Here is a 15,792-nt window from a genome sequence, read left to right as displayed (position 1 = left end):
GCCTGGGTGGCTCAGTCGGTTGGGTGTCTGCCTTCAGCTCCAGTCATGATCACAGGGTTCTGGGATCGAGTCTCACATCGAGCTCCTTGCTCAATGGGGAGCCTGCTTCTCCTTCTGCCTGCCACTCCCCCTGCTTCTCTCTGACAAATAAATAAAATCTTAAAAAAAAGTCAGATGCCTAACTGACTGAGTCACCCAGGCGCCCCGCTCATAATTTTAAAACAAGATGTCTTGAAACTAGTCTCCTTGAGTTCTCCTCCTCAGTGACAACCATTCTCCTACCCCTTGTGTATCTTTCCAGAGATATTTTATGCACATGCAAGGACACATATGTATATGTATTCCCCCTACCCACCTTCTTTTCAAACATAATTGGTAGCAAACATTACATACTGTTCTGAGCCTCACCTTTTTCTTTAACAATGTATCTTGAGTTTTGTTACCTGCCAGTACATAAAGTGCTTCCTCCATTTTTACAGCTGTCCATACTTCTTTTTGTGGCTTTTTTGAGCCTGTCTCCCATTGACAGGATGGAGACTATTTCTGTCCTTTCACTACAATAAGCATCACTGTAATGAATATCCTTATAAATAGGTCATTCTGCACACATGTATGTACTATAATAAATTCCCAGAAGTAGAAGTGCTGGGTCTTTTCAAATTGCCATCCAATGAGATTGTACTGATCTACTTCCTGCTCCAACATTTTCCAGTGCCTGCTACCCAATCACAGATCAACACAGTATATTATCCACCTTTTTTTTTTTTAAAAGATTTTATTTATTTGACAGAGAGAGACAGCAAGAGGGAACACAAGCAGGGGGAAGCTGGAGAGGGAGAAGCAGGCTCCCCACTGAGCAGGGAGCCTGACGCAGGGCTGGATCCCAGGACGCTGGGATCATGACCTCAGTAGAAGGCAGACGCCCAACGCCCAAGCCACCCAGGCGCCCCATCATCAGCCTTTTTGATCTGAGACGTAAACATGGTATCTCATCTCCAAGTTTAATTTGCGTATTTAAAAAATTATGTGTCAGCATTTTTTTATAGTTTAAAAAGTAATTTTGATTTTTTCTGTAAGCTTTCTGTCACTTTTCCAGTTGTATTTTTTTTTTTAAAGATTTTATTTATTTGAGAGAATGAGAGAGAGAGAGAGCATGAGAGGGGGAGGGTCAGAGGGAGAAGCAGACTCCCTGCCGAGCAGGGAGCCCGATGCGGGACTCGATCCCGGGACTCGATCCCGGGCCTCCAGGATCATGACCTGAGCCGAAGGCAGTCGCTTATCCAACTGAGCCACCCAGGTGCCCCACCAGTTGTATTTTTTAACCACAAGTGATTACTTTTGTAATAAAATAGCCAATGAGGATTTTTTTTTAAGATTTATTTATTTAGGGGCGCCTGGGTGGCTCAGTTGGTTAAGTGACTGCCTTCGGCTCAGGTCATGATCCCGGAGTCCCTGGATCGAGTCCCGCATCAGGCTCTCTGCTCGGTGGGGAGTCTGCTTCTCCCTCTGACCCTCCCCCCTCTCATGTGCTCTCTCGCAAATAAATAAATAAAATCCAAAAAAAAAAAAAAGTCTGTTAGGAAGACTCATCTGCCGCGTTCCTGAGCGATGACGCAACCGCGCCTACGCCAACAGGCGCCCTATTTAGAAGGTGCAAAAAGCCCAGGCCGACCGCTGCAGGTCGATTGGCTCTAGGCCCCACCCGCCGGGCTGTGGGTTCTCCTTCGGAGCATGCGCAGTGGGCCTGCGGCGCAGCCCGTCAGGCACTGCGGTAGGCGCCCTGGAGGCCGGCAGGACCCTGACCCCAAGATGGCGGCGCCCAGCGAAGTGCCTGCGGCTGCCTCCGGAGAAGGCGATGGCGGGGGCAGTGGCTTTGGGTCGTGGCTGGACGGACGGTTGGAGGCGCTGGGAGTGGATCGCGCCGTTTACGGTGCCTACATCCTGGGTGTCCTGCAGGAGGAGGAGGAAGAAGAGAAGCTGGACGCTCTGCAGGGTATCCTCTCTGCTTTCTTGGTGAGAAGCCCGGACACGTTCCTCCTTTAGCTTCCTGGCGGCCCCTGTCAGTACTTCGTAACCCCTTTCCCATACCTGTTGTCCCAGACAATTAGTGGTTTCACCTGGGAGAGGGTATTCTGAGCTCTTGGCCGCGGGGGAAGGGGATTGCTCACCAACCAGGGTTTGGGGAAGTCAGGAGGTTGCAGGTGCATAGAGAATGGATATCCCTTATTCCTGGGGAAACGGCCCTTTCGGATGCCTGCGGGTGAGTATTCTTCGGAAGGCGCTGAAATGTCTAAATGAGAGTTTTATCATAAACGCATAACAACCAATTTCATTCCCATCCACTGACAGTGTTCAGAGAGGGGAATCAAGTGCTCTGGGATGTCTGTGCTCTTTAGGAGGCAGTGCCCAGGGCTGTCCCATGACAAAAGCCTGCAGGAAGTACCCTCTCGGTTCCTGTTTTGGAAGTAAGAGGCCAAAAAAGGTAAGTTGGCAGTGAAAATCTAGGTATAGGTCTAGGCCGGAACTGAAGCAAATATTGTGCTTGACCTTTTATAGTATTTAGAAATGCAGTAATCATCGGTGTTTGCTGGCGGAGGTGGCAAATAAGGTCAGAGTTTTAAAGAAGAGAGATAAACTTGGTACCCAGCTGCTTAGAAGCAGGTTCAGAAATGTGTATTTTAATCTGTGTTTAGGTAGTAAATCACCAGGTTGTCCACTTTTCCAACCTGACCATTCTGCTGCCTTCATCTCTGCTTACACTTAACTTGGTGGAAACACCGTTCAATGATTGGGCAGATGGTTGAAATATAATACTAATGCAGCTGTCCCAGGTCCTCCTGGCAATGTCCCCCTTTTAGTCCCAAAGCCTGCTCTGGTGAGATTGACCTATAAATGGGAAAGCTTTAACACAGCTTGTGATGCAGCTCCTAAATTCAATGGACATAGAACACTATGGAGTAAATTTTCCTGGACCCTGATATTGCAGGTTGTTGGAGGGGGGCGAGGGTAGCGTGAGGCAAGCAATTTAAGTTAGTTTTTATTTCCAGCTTGGAAGTCTCTAAAGACTCCATGAAAAAGAAGTTGAAATAACTTGGGTACCCATTGGTACTAGCTCCTTGACTTGTTCTTTTCATGGTGTCATTATTTAGAACTGCTAAAGGCAGGCATGAATTTGCTTAGACTATTAAGTCTCTTGGTAGAAGAGAGAAAAGTTATCTAGAACCAGATTTGGTTCTTTATATCCGCTTCTTGCTTACATGAACTACAGAAGACAGACTCCTTTCCCCCTCTCTCTGCCCAATTCACACACTATGCTTAATTTTCTCTTGGTTTTCCCAACCCCTTCTATATAAGAAATGACTTTGGGAAGAATTGGCCAGGAATTATATGGTGAGGCAGGGTTCATGAAACCACTGAGAAACAACTTTATAGATCAGCAAGGCCAATGAATGTGGTATATATCGAACACATAATTCATAGTGCTGCTTACTTTCTGTCGGTCAGGCTCTGTATAAAAGCCACTGACTGTTGTACCAAATCCCTTTCCAGGAAAAACAAAAGGCATAGCCAGATCAATCACCAGATTGGGCTAGGATTCAATATTAGGAGTTAAGAAATTTGTTAGCAACAATTTGAGTTAAGATTCAAGAACAATGTATCTTGTCAGGAGCAGATAACAGTTAATCAAAGCTTTTTATTATCCTTTTTTTTATTCCTTCCAGTAGCATTTGTATTGATTGATTGATTGATTCATCAAGTTTTTATTGATAGGGTTACTCTCTGCAAAGCACTGCTCTACGTGGTTGGGGTACCTCAGGGAACAAAACAGAAATCCCTGCCCTCACCAGGTGACATTCTAGCAGGGAAAAACTTAATCAGTAAATTATATAGTATGTCAGAAAATGATAAGTGCTAGGAAAGAAGGAACATTATAAGAAGATCAGGAGTGGAATGGAGGGGTTAGTTTTAAATTTTAAGTAGGATTATTACATTACTTGGGGTATTGCATTTTATGGCAGCTGTTTATTTTATTTTATTTATTTTTTAAAAGATTTTATTTATTTATTGGACGGAGAGAGAAGCAGTGAGAGAGGGAACACAAGAAGGGGGAGAGGGAGAGGGAGAAGCAGGCTCTCTGCTGAGTAGGGAGCCCGATGCGGGGCTCGATCCCAGGACCCTGGGATCATGACCTGAGCCGAAGGCAGACGCTTAACGACTGAGCCCCCCAGGCTGCCCCATATGGCAGCTGTTTTTTTTTTTTTTTTAGATTTATTTATTCATTTGAGAGAGTGAGAATGAGAGAGAGTACATGAGAGAGGGGAGGGTCAGAGGGAGAGGCAGACTCCCCACCGAGCAGGGAGCCTGATGTGGGACTCCATCCCGGGCCTCCAGGATCATGACCTGAGCCGAAGGCAGTTGCTTAACCAACTGAGCCACCCAGGCGCCCAATGGCAGCTGTTCATATACCAGCCTTCTAAATTGTCAGTGTCAAGAGACCCGGGGCTGTTTCTCATTCATCTCTTACCACTCATCTTAGTGCCTTCAACATGGCAGGCACCATCTGGATGAACAAATGGATGGATGAACTCTTTTGGTCTGGGTGAGGAGAAGAGAATAAACCACCTTGTCCTCCAAGGACACCCTTTCTCTTTTGCTTCTCTACTCCTTTTCCTTTCATTTCTTCTTTTGCTTTTCTTGTTGGGGGGCGGTCCATGAACTACAGAAACTGGGCTAAAGAAGTTCTGTATGTTTGACTTGTGTGCTTAAAGGATGCAGGGTAGAAGATGGAATCCTTTGTTGGGTACAAAATAAGGAGATCCAAAAAAGGGGTTCACCTGGCTGGCTCATTCTGTTGAGTATGCCACTCTTGATCTCAGGGTTGTGCGTTCAAGTCCCACATTGGGTATAGAGATAACTTAAAAAAAAAAACAACAATAAAATCTTTAAAAAGTCTGTGTTCTGCCTCTCCTTGCTTTCTTTGAGAGAAGGTATCATATAATGGTTGAGAACCTGGGCTTGGAGGTAGACTGTTTGGGTTCAAATCCTGTTTAATCCATTTGTGTTTTTTGTTTTTTTACTTGTATGACCTTGGGCAAGTTACTTAACCTCTGTACCTTGGTTTCCTCTATAAATTGAGAGTAGCAATAGTGCTTATATCTTGGGATTGTTTTAAGAATTCTTACCTGAGGGGCGCCTGGGTGGCTCAGTTGGTTAAGCCACTGCCTTCAGCTCAGGTCATGATTCCAGAGTCCTGGGATCAAGCCCCGCATCGAGCCCCACATTGAGCTCCTTGCTCTGCGGGGAGCCTGCTTCTCCCTCTCCCTCTGCCTGCAGCTCCCCCTGCTTGTGATCTCTCTCTCTCTCTCACTATCTCTCTCTCTGTGTCAAATAAATAAATAAAATCTTAAAAAAAAAAAAAAAGAATTCTTACCTGAAGTATTGAGAACAGTGCCTGGCACATGAGCTGCAGCTCATTTTGAGGGGTAGAACATGAAGATGGTAGGCAGCCGTAATGAAGATGGAGGGAAATACCCGTATTTGTTGAAGTGCTTTTTCTTTGCCAAGCAGGGTAGGGTTTTTTTACACATTCTCATTCATCCTCACTAAATTCCTGACAAGATGTGAAGCTCAGAAAGTTAAGAAACTCGTTCATAGATCTGGGTTTGACTTTAAGTATGTCTGATACTGAAGCCAACATCCTTTTGTTATACCATGCTAAGGAGGAAGATTGGTCAGCATGCAGAATATGTATGCTTGTGTAAAATGGATAGGAGACATCTACTCATTTATCACCTAAAGCGGTGGGGTCAGCAAGGTCATGGATATGTTCCAACATGTAAGTTGATAATCCTTGGAGAGTATACTGAGTTGAGTGTATCAGCCAAGGAAGATCTCACAGAGGAGAGTTTTAACTCGGGCAACAGGTTTTTGCTCCAAAAGCATGAGGAAGACCGTCCTAAGTTATTGTGAATCCTTTCCCTTGGCGCTTGGCAGGACGGAGTGGGTGCTCTTAATCCAGCAGGTGTGGATTCTGAGACTCAGAAGAGAAACATGTGGCTCCCAAACCTTCCCCATGACTCCTCATCACCAGAGGGAGAGCTGTGCCCTGTGCCTGGGCTTCGTTCAGGCTGAGGGCTCTCAGGAAATTAATTGGTCTACTTTTCCAACTAGGAAGAAGATTCTCTTCTAGACATCTGCAAGGAGATTGTGGAACGATGGTCGGAAAGTCAAAATGTCGTCACCAATGTGAAAAAAGAAGGTAGAGTTGGGAGTTTGTCTGTCTAACCTCCAGTGCCTTTTCCAACAACCTTTCCTGTACAGCTGTTAGCGAGAGAATTTTGAGTTTTCTCCGTTTTCTACTCATTTTGCTTAAGATAATTTAAACTGGTAAACACCCAGCAGCTTCCATGAAGTTTTTAACTGAACGTTGGTTTCCTTTTCCCCTTCTCCAGTTTTCCACCTCCTCTGACCACAGTCATCTTCATTCTGGCTTTCACTTTTCTTTTCATCCTCTTTCCACTGCCCCTTGTAGATTTTCATGGCAGGGATTGGGGCCAACTATCCCCCCCTTTCTTTCTTTTTTTTTTTTAAGATTTTATTTATTTATTTGACAGAGATAGCGAGAGAGAAAACACAAGCAGGGGGAGTGGGAGACGGAGAAGCAGGCTTCCCGCGGAGCAGGGAGCCCGATGTGGGACTCGATCCCAGGACCCTGGGATTATGACCTGAGCCGAAGGCAGACGCTTAACGACTGAGCCACCCAGGCACCCTCCCCCCACCCTTTCTTTTCCGTATTTTCATTTCATAACAATTGTGATTGATATTTTGCTTTATTCAGCTAACTTTGTCACCCCCCCTTAAAATGAAAGAGAAGTGGATTAATACAGGCATTAGAATGACAGATTAACTGCAGAAAACTCAAATTGTAAAAGCCAGACTTGAAGCAATTCTAAACTGTCTACACATTAGTTCTCAGTCTTGGCTGTCCATTAGAACTACCTGATATAGGGCGCCTGGGTGGCTCAGTTGGTTAAGCGACTGCCTTCGGCTCAGGTCATGATCCTGGAGTCCCGGGATCGAGTCCCGCATCGGCCTCCCTGCTCGGCAGGGAGTCTGCTTCTCCCTCTGACCCCCCCCACCCCTCATGCTCTCTGTCTCTCATTCTCTCTCTTGCAAATAAATACAATCTTAAAAAAAAAAGAAAAGAAAAGAACTACCTGATATAGTTTAAAAGATGCCAGTGCCCGGGCCATACTGTGGACCAGTTATAGAAATATCTTTGGGGTGGGACCCATGTATTGTTTGTTTTTTAAAGATATATATTTATTTATTAGAGAGGGAGACAGGGAGAGAGAGAGCACAAGCAGGGGATGGGGCAGAGGGAGAAGCAGGCTCCCCGCTGAACAGGGAACCCGAGATGGGGCCTGATTCCAGGACCCTGGGATCATGACCCGAGCCAAAGGCAGAGGCTTAACCAACTGAGCCACCCAGGCATCCCTGTTTTTTTTTTTTTTTTTTAAAGCTTCCAGATGATTCTAATGTGGATCCAGGCGTAAAAACCACTACTGGGCACTGTTGCCTCCTTTCTTTGAGAATGGTTAACTTAATAGTTGATCTGATTTTAAAGATTTTATTTGATTTTAAAGATTTGATTTTAAAGATTTTATTTACTTATTTGACAGAGAGGCAGTGAGAGGGGGAATACAAGCAGAGGGAGTGGGAGAGAGCGAAGCAGGCTTCCCGATGAGAAGGGAGCCCAATGCAGGGCTTGATCCCAGGACCCTGGGATCATGACCCAAGCCGAAGGCAGATGCTCAACCAACTGAGCCATCCAGGTGCCCCAATAGTTGATTTTATTTTAAAATAATCTATGAATTTCACCAGGCATAATCATCACTACAAAAGGGACCAGCATAAGTTGATTCTAGATTCCTTCTTAGGTTTCTGGGTTAAGAGGGGAAAAAGTTGCATGCTTGAAGCTGAATTTTCTATGATTGTAATGCAGTGCTTTTCAACCTTTTTTTTTTTTTTTTTTTTTTTTTAAGCAGCAGAACTTCAATTTATAAAACAGGTAAAAGCAGGACTGCTCTGGGCGCCTGGGTGGCTCAGTCATTTAGCGTCTGCTTTTGGCTCAGGTCATGATCCCAGGGTCCTGGGATCGTGTCCCACATCGGGCTCCCTGCTCGGCAGGAAGCCTGCTTCTCCCTCTCCCACTCCCCCTGCTTGTGTTCCTACTCTCGCTCTCTCTCTATCAAATAAATAAAATCTTTTTTTTAAAAAAAAAAAGCAGGGCTGCTCTGATCGAAGATGGATACAAGACCTAAAGCCTAGCCCGCATGGCCTTTCCTTGCCTTTCTCCTTGGCCCCCAAGGCACCTCCTTTGAAGCCCAGGGCCCTGAAGAGTCAGCAGATGCCACTGTCTTTCCCACAAGCACTATCTGGGTGGACTAGTGGTTTGGTGAGCTTGTTTTTTCACATACAGCCTTGTTGTCCCTCCCTTCCATTCCCTTCCCTTCCCTTCCCCCTCCCAGATGAGGTACAGGCCATTGCCACCCTAATTGAGAAGCAGGCACAGATTGTGGTGAAGCCCAGGATGGTGTCCGAAGAGGAGAAGCAGAGAAAAGCCGCCCTCCTGGCCCAGTATGCTGATGTGACAGATGAAGAAGAATATCCTTTTCGGAGTCTTGGGACAATTCCCTGAGGCATGAGTCCAAAGTGCTTGCTGGTGTACAGTGCGCTTTGAGAAGTTGCCAGTCTCCCCCTATAGTGTACTTTTTCCCTTCTGAAATGGATCTGATCTGTGGCCCTTCATGGGTGTGAGGAGTGATGTTGGGGCAGTTGATATGAGACTTAATATTTTTCTTTCTTTTTTTTTTTTTTTAAAGATTTTTATTTATTTATTTGACAGAGAGAGACAGCGAGAGAGGGAACACAAGCAGGGGGAGTGGGAGAGGGAGAAGCAGGCTTCCCGCTGAGCAGGGAGCCCGACGCGGGGCTCGATCCCAGGACCCTGGGATCATGACCTGAGCTGAAGGCAGCTGCTTAACCGACTGAGCCACCCAGGTGCCCCAGACTTAATATTTTTCAACACATCATCCGTACGTTCCTGAAGACTTCGGTGTAAAAGAAATGCCTTAATGGACCATTTATATTGTATTTTCAGAAGCTAAGATATAGCTGTGATTCTTTATTTTTGTATAATACCTTTCTGTCCAGTATAGTATCCTATGTATAATCCATCTTTATATTCTTTTCCCAGTTGATAAAGAAACTGTGACAGTAGGAGATGAATGTGTGATCAGAGACATGCATAGATTTAGTGGCAAAACCAGGACTAGGATAGGGATGTTTCTGGATGAAGGATTCCCAAATTTGGAGCAGTTTCATTTGGGGGAAAAAAATTTTTTTTTTTTTTTAATATTCCAGTGACCACATAAATGAAAGTGAGACTGAATTCCCAACCAACACAGAAGAAATCTGGAATTTGGGGGCTGTGCCAAAGGCAATTGCTGTTGACAGGGACAGGCTTGGTTCCGTGTGAGTTTGAACTTGTTCAGGAGACGCTTAGCTTATAGAGCGTGATTGAATGGAGCATGTGGACCTCATACCAGAAATGTTGGCTGTGTCATCATAAGTTCAGGAAATAATTCTTAGGCCCTTTGGGGCCAGCTTGTCTTCTAGTTTCTCCTAATGTTTTTTTCTTGCCAGGGTCAGCAGAGCTATGGTTCCAATGACAAAATCTCCTTTCTTGGGCTGGAAAAGAACATTTTAAGCAGTGGTTCTCCTGGAGAACTTGTTAAGACCCAGATTGCTGGGCCCCACTCCCCAGTTTGATTTAGTAGGTGCAGGGAGGGGCCCAAGAATGTGCTTTTCTAATAAGTTCCCCGGGAGTTCTGGGAACCACACTTTGAGAAGCACCATCCTCTCGCCATTCCCTGGGCTGCCAGGTAATGGGGAAAGTCCACCCAGATCGGGCTGTTTCTTTTCAGCCTCCAGCAGCTAAGGATCTCACAGGAGCTCTGAACAATCTTGAGACTTCTGAAGATGACTGTGCTGGGTTTACCATCACACCTCTGACGGTGTTTTCCTTCAGCATGCTTTCCCTGCCCGTTACTTCACTGAATGTTTTCTGACGTTGGGTTGGGATGTGCCGGCCTTTGCTTTCCGTCCGACTTTCCTTAACGACGCTCACCGAAGCAGCTGAGAAGGATGACTCATGTGCCACCACAATGAACATTGGTTCTGATAAATGTATCCTTCTCTTTGTCCATCCCCAAATGTTTCTCCATTGAATACTCTTGAACAGTTTTCATCTTGTCATTGCTGGGGGATCCTTTTACCAACAGGAACTCATGTCGGGCCAGCATTTTGAGCCCCATTCCAAGGACAACCATAAATAGTCAATTTAACGAGAACTTTCCCCAAAGAAAACATGTTAACATCTACTGTGAAGGGAGGAAGGATTTTTTTAGGGAAAATAAGAATCTATACTCCCTGTGGATAGCACTGGGTTTCCCAGCAGTGGAAGTAGTTAAAATAATATTGAAATTTTGACTTTGTCCTCAGAGACCGTATAATTTTTTGGAAAGAGAACACAAACACTGAATACTTTTGAGCTGAAAACATGGACGGATGGGAAAATGTGCTGAGGAAAGTCCCTACCAACAGACACTTATGAGAAGATTCTATATATATATTTTTTAAAGATTTATTTATTTGAGAGAGAGCACAAGCGGGAGAAAGGGGCAGAGGGTGAGGGAGAGAAAATCTCAAGCAGACTTCCCGCTAAAGTGGCGGGAAGGTCCCGAGGAGCCTGATGCAGGGCTTGATCTCAGGCCCCTGAGATCATGACCTGAGCCAAAACCAAGAGTCAGACACTTAACCGACTAAGCTACCCAGGTGCCCTGAGAAGCTTCTGCATTTAGAAATCTACCTTCTTAGGGGCTTAGTTGCTTCAGTCTGCCTTCAGTTCAGGTCATGATCTCAGGGTGCTAGGATTGAGCCCTGCATCGGGCTCCGTGCTCAGCAAGGAGTCTGCTTCTCCCTCTCCCTCTGCCTCCCCACCTGCTTTTGCGTGCTCGCTCGCTCTCTCAAATCTTTAAAAAAAAAAAAAAAAATCCACCTTCTTAAAGATGAGAAGTATGGTGGGTTATCAAAGAAGGGGAGGTTATGTCAGAGACATTTTAAAGCACCAAAGCAAAAGAGTTACGTTTTAACAGTACAGAGGAGTTGGGCGCCTGGGTGGCTCAGTTGGTTAGGTGGCTGCCTTCGGCTCGGGTCATGGTCCCAGGGTCCTGGGATCGAGTCCCACATCGAGCTCCCTGCCCTGTGGGGAGCCTGCTTCTCCCTCTACCTCTGCCTGCTTCTCTGCCTACTTGTGCTCTCTATCTCTCTGTCAAATAAATAAATAAAATCTTAAAAAAAAAAAAAAAGAGTACAGAGGAGCTTGTCTGGTGCTAACAGGTTGGGTTTTTTTTTAGTAATCTCTACACCCATTTTGGGGCTCGAACCCACGACCCCGAGATCGAGGCGCGTGCTCTGCTGACTAAGCCCGCCAGACACCCCCAGGTTGTGTTTTTAAAGTCCCAAGAAATGAGGGGTAAAGTTTTTGGCTAGGTATTTTCTAACTGGTTAAACTTATTTCATGTCTTTTATAAATTCAGAGTTTGTGGTTATTAGAACATGTTTTTCACTTAAGCTTCAGTAGTCTAGGAAAAAAAGCAAATTGATAAAGTTTAGTAAGGTTAAACAACTTATTTAACTCTTTTTCAAGCATTTTAACAGTGCCAAGTACATAAAATTTTTGCCAGTTACAGTAATACTCTGTTGACTAAAACTAGCCTAGATACTCCCAACAATATTCTGCCATGATCTAAGTACTTATTGTGGAATAAAATTTCATTTTTATAAAATATTTTAACATTCAAATTTAGAGAAGTCTGAGATTTTTATTCTGAGGATTATTCAAAAGTTTAAACCTTTGTAATGGTAGTTTCAGGATTTCCCATTAGACCAAAGATAAATTATCATAAGGACTTTTTATTTATTTATTTATTTATTTATTTAAGATTTTCTTTATTTGACAGAGAGAGACACAGCGAGAGAGGGAACACAAGCAGGGGGAGTGGGAGAGGGAGAAGCAGGCCTCCTGCAGAGCAGGGAGCCCGATGCGGGGCTGGATCCTGGGACCCTGGGTATCACGACCTGATCCGAAGGCAGAGGCTTAACAACTGAGCCACCCAGGCGCCCCAGGACTTTTTTTTTTTTTTTTTTTAAGACTAGGAATCTGTAGAGAGAGAATAAGGACAGAGCAGTAGTTGGGACCTGTGTGACCTGTACCCTAATCCCTTAACTCACCTGTAGCTCTGTTCCGAAACACCAATGTGGAAGATGTCCTCAATGCCCGAAAACTGGAGCGAGACTCGCTTCGGGATGAGTCCCAAAGGAAGAAGGAACAGGACAAGCTGCAGAGGGAGAGAGACAAACTAGCCAAGCAGGAGCGCAAGGAAAAGGAAAAGAAAAGGACACAAAGAGGGGAGCGGAAGCGATAACCTTGGTCCACTCTGTTCTTTCTCCTCATGGACTTGATCAAAGGGAGAAGTGATTGTGCACATGTGTATTTAAGAGAAGTGAGAAAACATTGCAGAGTGGTTTCCCAAGGCATTTCCCTTTTGTTTACATGGTCAAAAGGAAAATCACAAACACTTCTAATTACAAAATGTGCCATGTCTCTGTGGTGTGGGTAATCAGATTATTGTGGTTGATGTCTGTACCAAAGATCTGGAATGGGGGCAACTTTTATATTTTAATACTGAAGTCCTGGCTCCTTTTGGCCACTTTAGAAGTCTTCCCTCACCTAGGATAAATAACAGAAGTATTCAGAAAGCAGACAGTTACAGTTTTCATCCTGAAGGAGCAGAATCATGACCACTCCTTTTCTGAGGTGAAATGTGGGAGCATAAATTACTTTGAAAGTAGTAGTTACCTCTTACTGTATTTTTTATGGATGAAATAGAAAGCTAATGAAGAGCCTACCTGGATCCAGATATTATGTCAACATGGCAACAAACTATGAAAATGGAAGAAATGATGTGGTAGATGTTCTAGATTTGAGATTTTTTTTTAAGTTTCAGCCTATGGGAGGAAAAGAAGTATCTTTTTAAGTAGAGAGAGTTACATATTTTTCCTCATCCAGGCTGTGATTTTGAAGAAGGATGTGTATTGGGTGGAAGGATATCATTGATAGCTAGATTCACTTTTTATAATCGTGAGCCTTCTTGACTGCTAGTAGAGATTTTAATCCTGGTCTGCCCTAAAACATGAGTATAAAGATGTGATAATTACAGTTTGGAAGAAACTGCAGGAACCATGCGTCTAAGGAAGAAACACTGGAAATCTCTGCTAACACAAAGATATTTAAGAGTGTACATTGTGTGTACTCAACAAATTTAATGAGTGGAAAAACCTGGGAGAGTCAAAAGTGAACAGGAACTCTCCATTTCTACTTTTGCCACAAGCCACATTCAATTGTAAATAAGGCCTTTCTCTACTTCTGGCAGCAGACTTGTCAAGAAGCCCAAAGGGAGCAATCTCCCTGACAAGACAGAAAATAGGTATTTCATACCTGAGGTTGGCAAACAACTGCAGGCTAGGAAATTTGGCGCGGTTTGTTTCTGTATGGTGCAAGTCAGCAAGGGATTTTGCATTTTTAAAGGGTTGTAAAAGAAGGAATATGTGACAGACCTTTTGTGGCCTGTGAAACCTAAAATATTTACTGTCTGGCCCTTCAGAGAAAAAGTTTGCTGACCCGTTTTATACCATTAACTAAGAGGTTAACAAAAAATTTTTACCTTTGTGCAGAAGGTAAAAAGCATGGTTAAGGAAAAGATGTGTCACCTCTATACACTCCTATAACCGTGGCATTGCATTTTAAAAATAACCATCTTTTAAAAAAAAAAATAAACTATTTAAATCACTGTTTTCTGATTGATTCCTTCCAGCTATCCATGGAAATGAATTGTGTGAACACTTAGGAATGTGTTGAATTTTGCTTTGTACTTTGATTAGCCCAATATGCTGTATTAGTAGAACCTCTTCCTAGAATCAAATTCTCTGCCTCAATTTTCCTGTGAAGTTGGGTATTAGGAAATCAGAAAGATTACCTTGTTTTATTGGAAGTCAGTAAATTGGCTTTGAAGTCCTTGCAGTCCTTTTGGAGTCTTAGTCTTCTATGGCAGTAGCAATAATAAGCTGTGGCTACAGATAATTTATGAGAGAGCCTATTTTATTAACCCTCATTTTGGATTTTTAGTTTATTTTCACCTTGATTTTGGTCTCTGAAGCAGAGCCAGGTTATATCCATGAGCCCCCGTTATAGTCTGTTATAACAGTAGCCAGTTCTTCTGGGACTCTCTTATGTTACAGTTAGGTGTATACTTGAACTACTGTTTATTTTTTTTAAGATTTTATTTATTTATTTGACAGACAGTGAGAGAGGGAACACAGCAGGGGGAGTGGGAGAGGGAGAAGCAGGACCCTGGGATCATGACCTGAGCTGGAGGCAGACACTTAACGACTGAGCCACCCAGGCGCCCCTTGAACTAATGTTTAAATGGGAAAAAAGGATCAGCTCATTAGGCTTTGAGTAAGGTTATTCACTTAATTCAGATGCTGATAAATCCTTTATGTCTAAAATGTTCAGTATTGTAAAGGGCAAATTTTAAACAGCCGTATCTTCTGTAGTATGATTGACATTTTAGTCCAAAATTGGGATTGCAGTCATTAATTCCCAACACTCTAAAACTTAATGGTAGCAGATATTCAAGTGGTAAGGATGCTGATATAATTCAAGATAATTTTTAACTACTTTTATATAAATCACCTTGTCTATTTAAAAAAATTGAATACACCAAATTCTTTTGGATTAGAAATGATGAGCATCAGTTTTATCAGTTTCACTACAAATTATATGTGATATTTTTTGTTCCTCATAGGTTGTAATTCAGAAGTACAATACATAGGAACCATCCATTAGAGAGTATACCATAGAAATGGATAACCAACTATTATGAGAATTATTTGCAGGGTGATGTGATTAACAGAATTTCAAAGAATTTTTGTGTTTGGTTTTTGTTAATGGACTAGTGTTTTATTTCTGACCACTATCATGTTAAAACTTCCCCAGAATTTTAATCTGGTTTGTCTTGGTTCGTATAAAGACAGAGCAAAAACTTCATCTTTGGGGTGCCTGGGTGGCTCAGTCAGTTAAGCGTCTGCCTTTGGCTCAGGTCATGATCTCCAGGTCTCTGGCTCCCTACTCGGCGGGGAGTCTGCTTCTCCCTCTGCCTCTCCACTTATGCTCTCTCGCTCAACTTGCCCTCAAATAAATAAAATCTTAAAAAAAAAAAAACAGGCGCCTGGGTGGCTCAGTTGGTTAAGCGTCTGCCTTCGGCTCAGGTCACGATCCCAGAGTCCTGGGATCAAGCCCCACATCAGGCTCCCTGCTTGGCAGGAAGCCTGCTTCTCCCTCTCCCACTCACCCTGCTTGTGTTCCCTCTCTCGCTGTGTCTCCCTCTGTCAAATAAATAAAATCTTAAACAAAACAAAACAAAACACATCTTTGAAGGTCAGGCTCCATGCAAGGATATCTGAATGGCATTGGTTTGTCTACCAACATTCTTACTTAAATGTTAATGAAATTTATAAATCTTTTTTTTTTTTAATGTTTTATTCATTCATTCATGAAAGTCAGAGAGAGAGAGAGAGAGGCAGAGGCAGAGGGAGAAGCAGGCT

At 43.7% G+C, this 15,792-nt stretch overlaps 1 protein-coding gene across 1 annotated transcript; it reads left to right on the top strand.

Annotated features, from left to right (window-relative positions):
• The first annotated feature begins 1,775 nt into the window (after positions 1-1,775).
• CCDC43 (coiled-coil domain containing 43) lies at positions 1,776-13,447 on the top strand. Its single transcript, XM_035027293.1, has 5 exons — positions 1,776-2,013; positions 6,172-6,259; positions 8,532-8,667; positions 10,193-10,251; positions 12,364-13,447. Exons 1-5 carry the CDS (start codon positions 1,810-1,812, stop codon positions 12,549-12,551), a joined length of 675 nt encoding a protein of 224 aa, XP_034883184.1. The 5' UTR covers positions 1,776-1,809; the 3' UTR covers positions 12,552-13,447.
• The last annotated feature ends 2,345 nt before the right edge of the window (positions 13,448-15,792 follow it).

This window comes from Mirounga leonina, unplaced genomic scaffold (assembly GCF_011800145.1).
Source record: "Mirounga leonina isolate KUSES-001 unplaced genomic scaffold, KU_Mleo_1.0 Mir_200, whole genome shotgun sequence".
Taxonomy (NCBI): Eukaryota; Metazoa; Chordata; class Mammalia; order Carnivora; family Phocidae; genus Mirounga; species Mirounga leonina.
The sequence above is the reverse complement of the archived record's forward strand: the minus strand, read 5'-3'. Positions and strand labels throughout refer to the sequence as shown.

Bases quoted from the DNA above. Each gene is read 5' to 3' on its own strand.
- CCDC43 (XM_035027293.1), top strand. From the start codon at position 1,810: ATGGCGGCGCCCAGCGAAGTGCCTGCGGCTGCCTCCGGAGAAGGCGAT. The intron at 2,014-6,171 runs GTGAGAAGCCCG...TTTTCCAACTAG, and splicing joins GTATCCTCTCTGCTTTCTTG to GAAGAAGATTCTCTTCTAGA. The intron at 10,252-12,363 runs GTATCCTTCTCT...ACTCACCTGTAG, and splicing joins GAACATTGGTTCTGATAAAT to CTCTGTTCCGAAACACCAAT.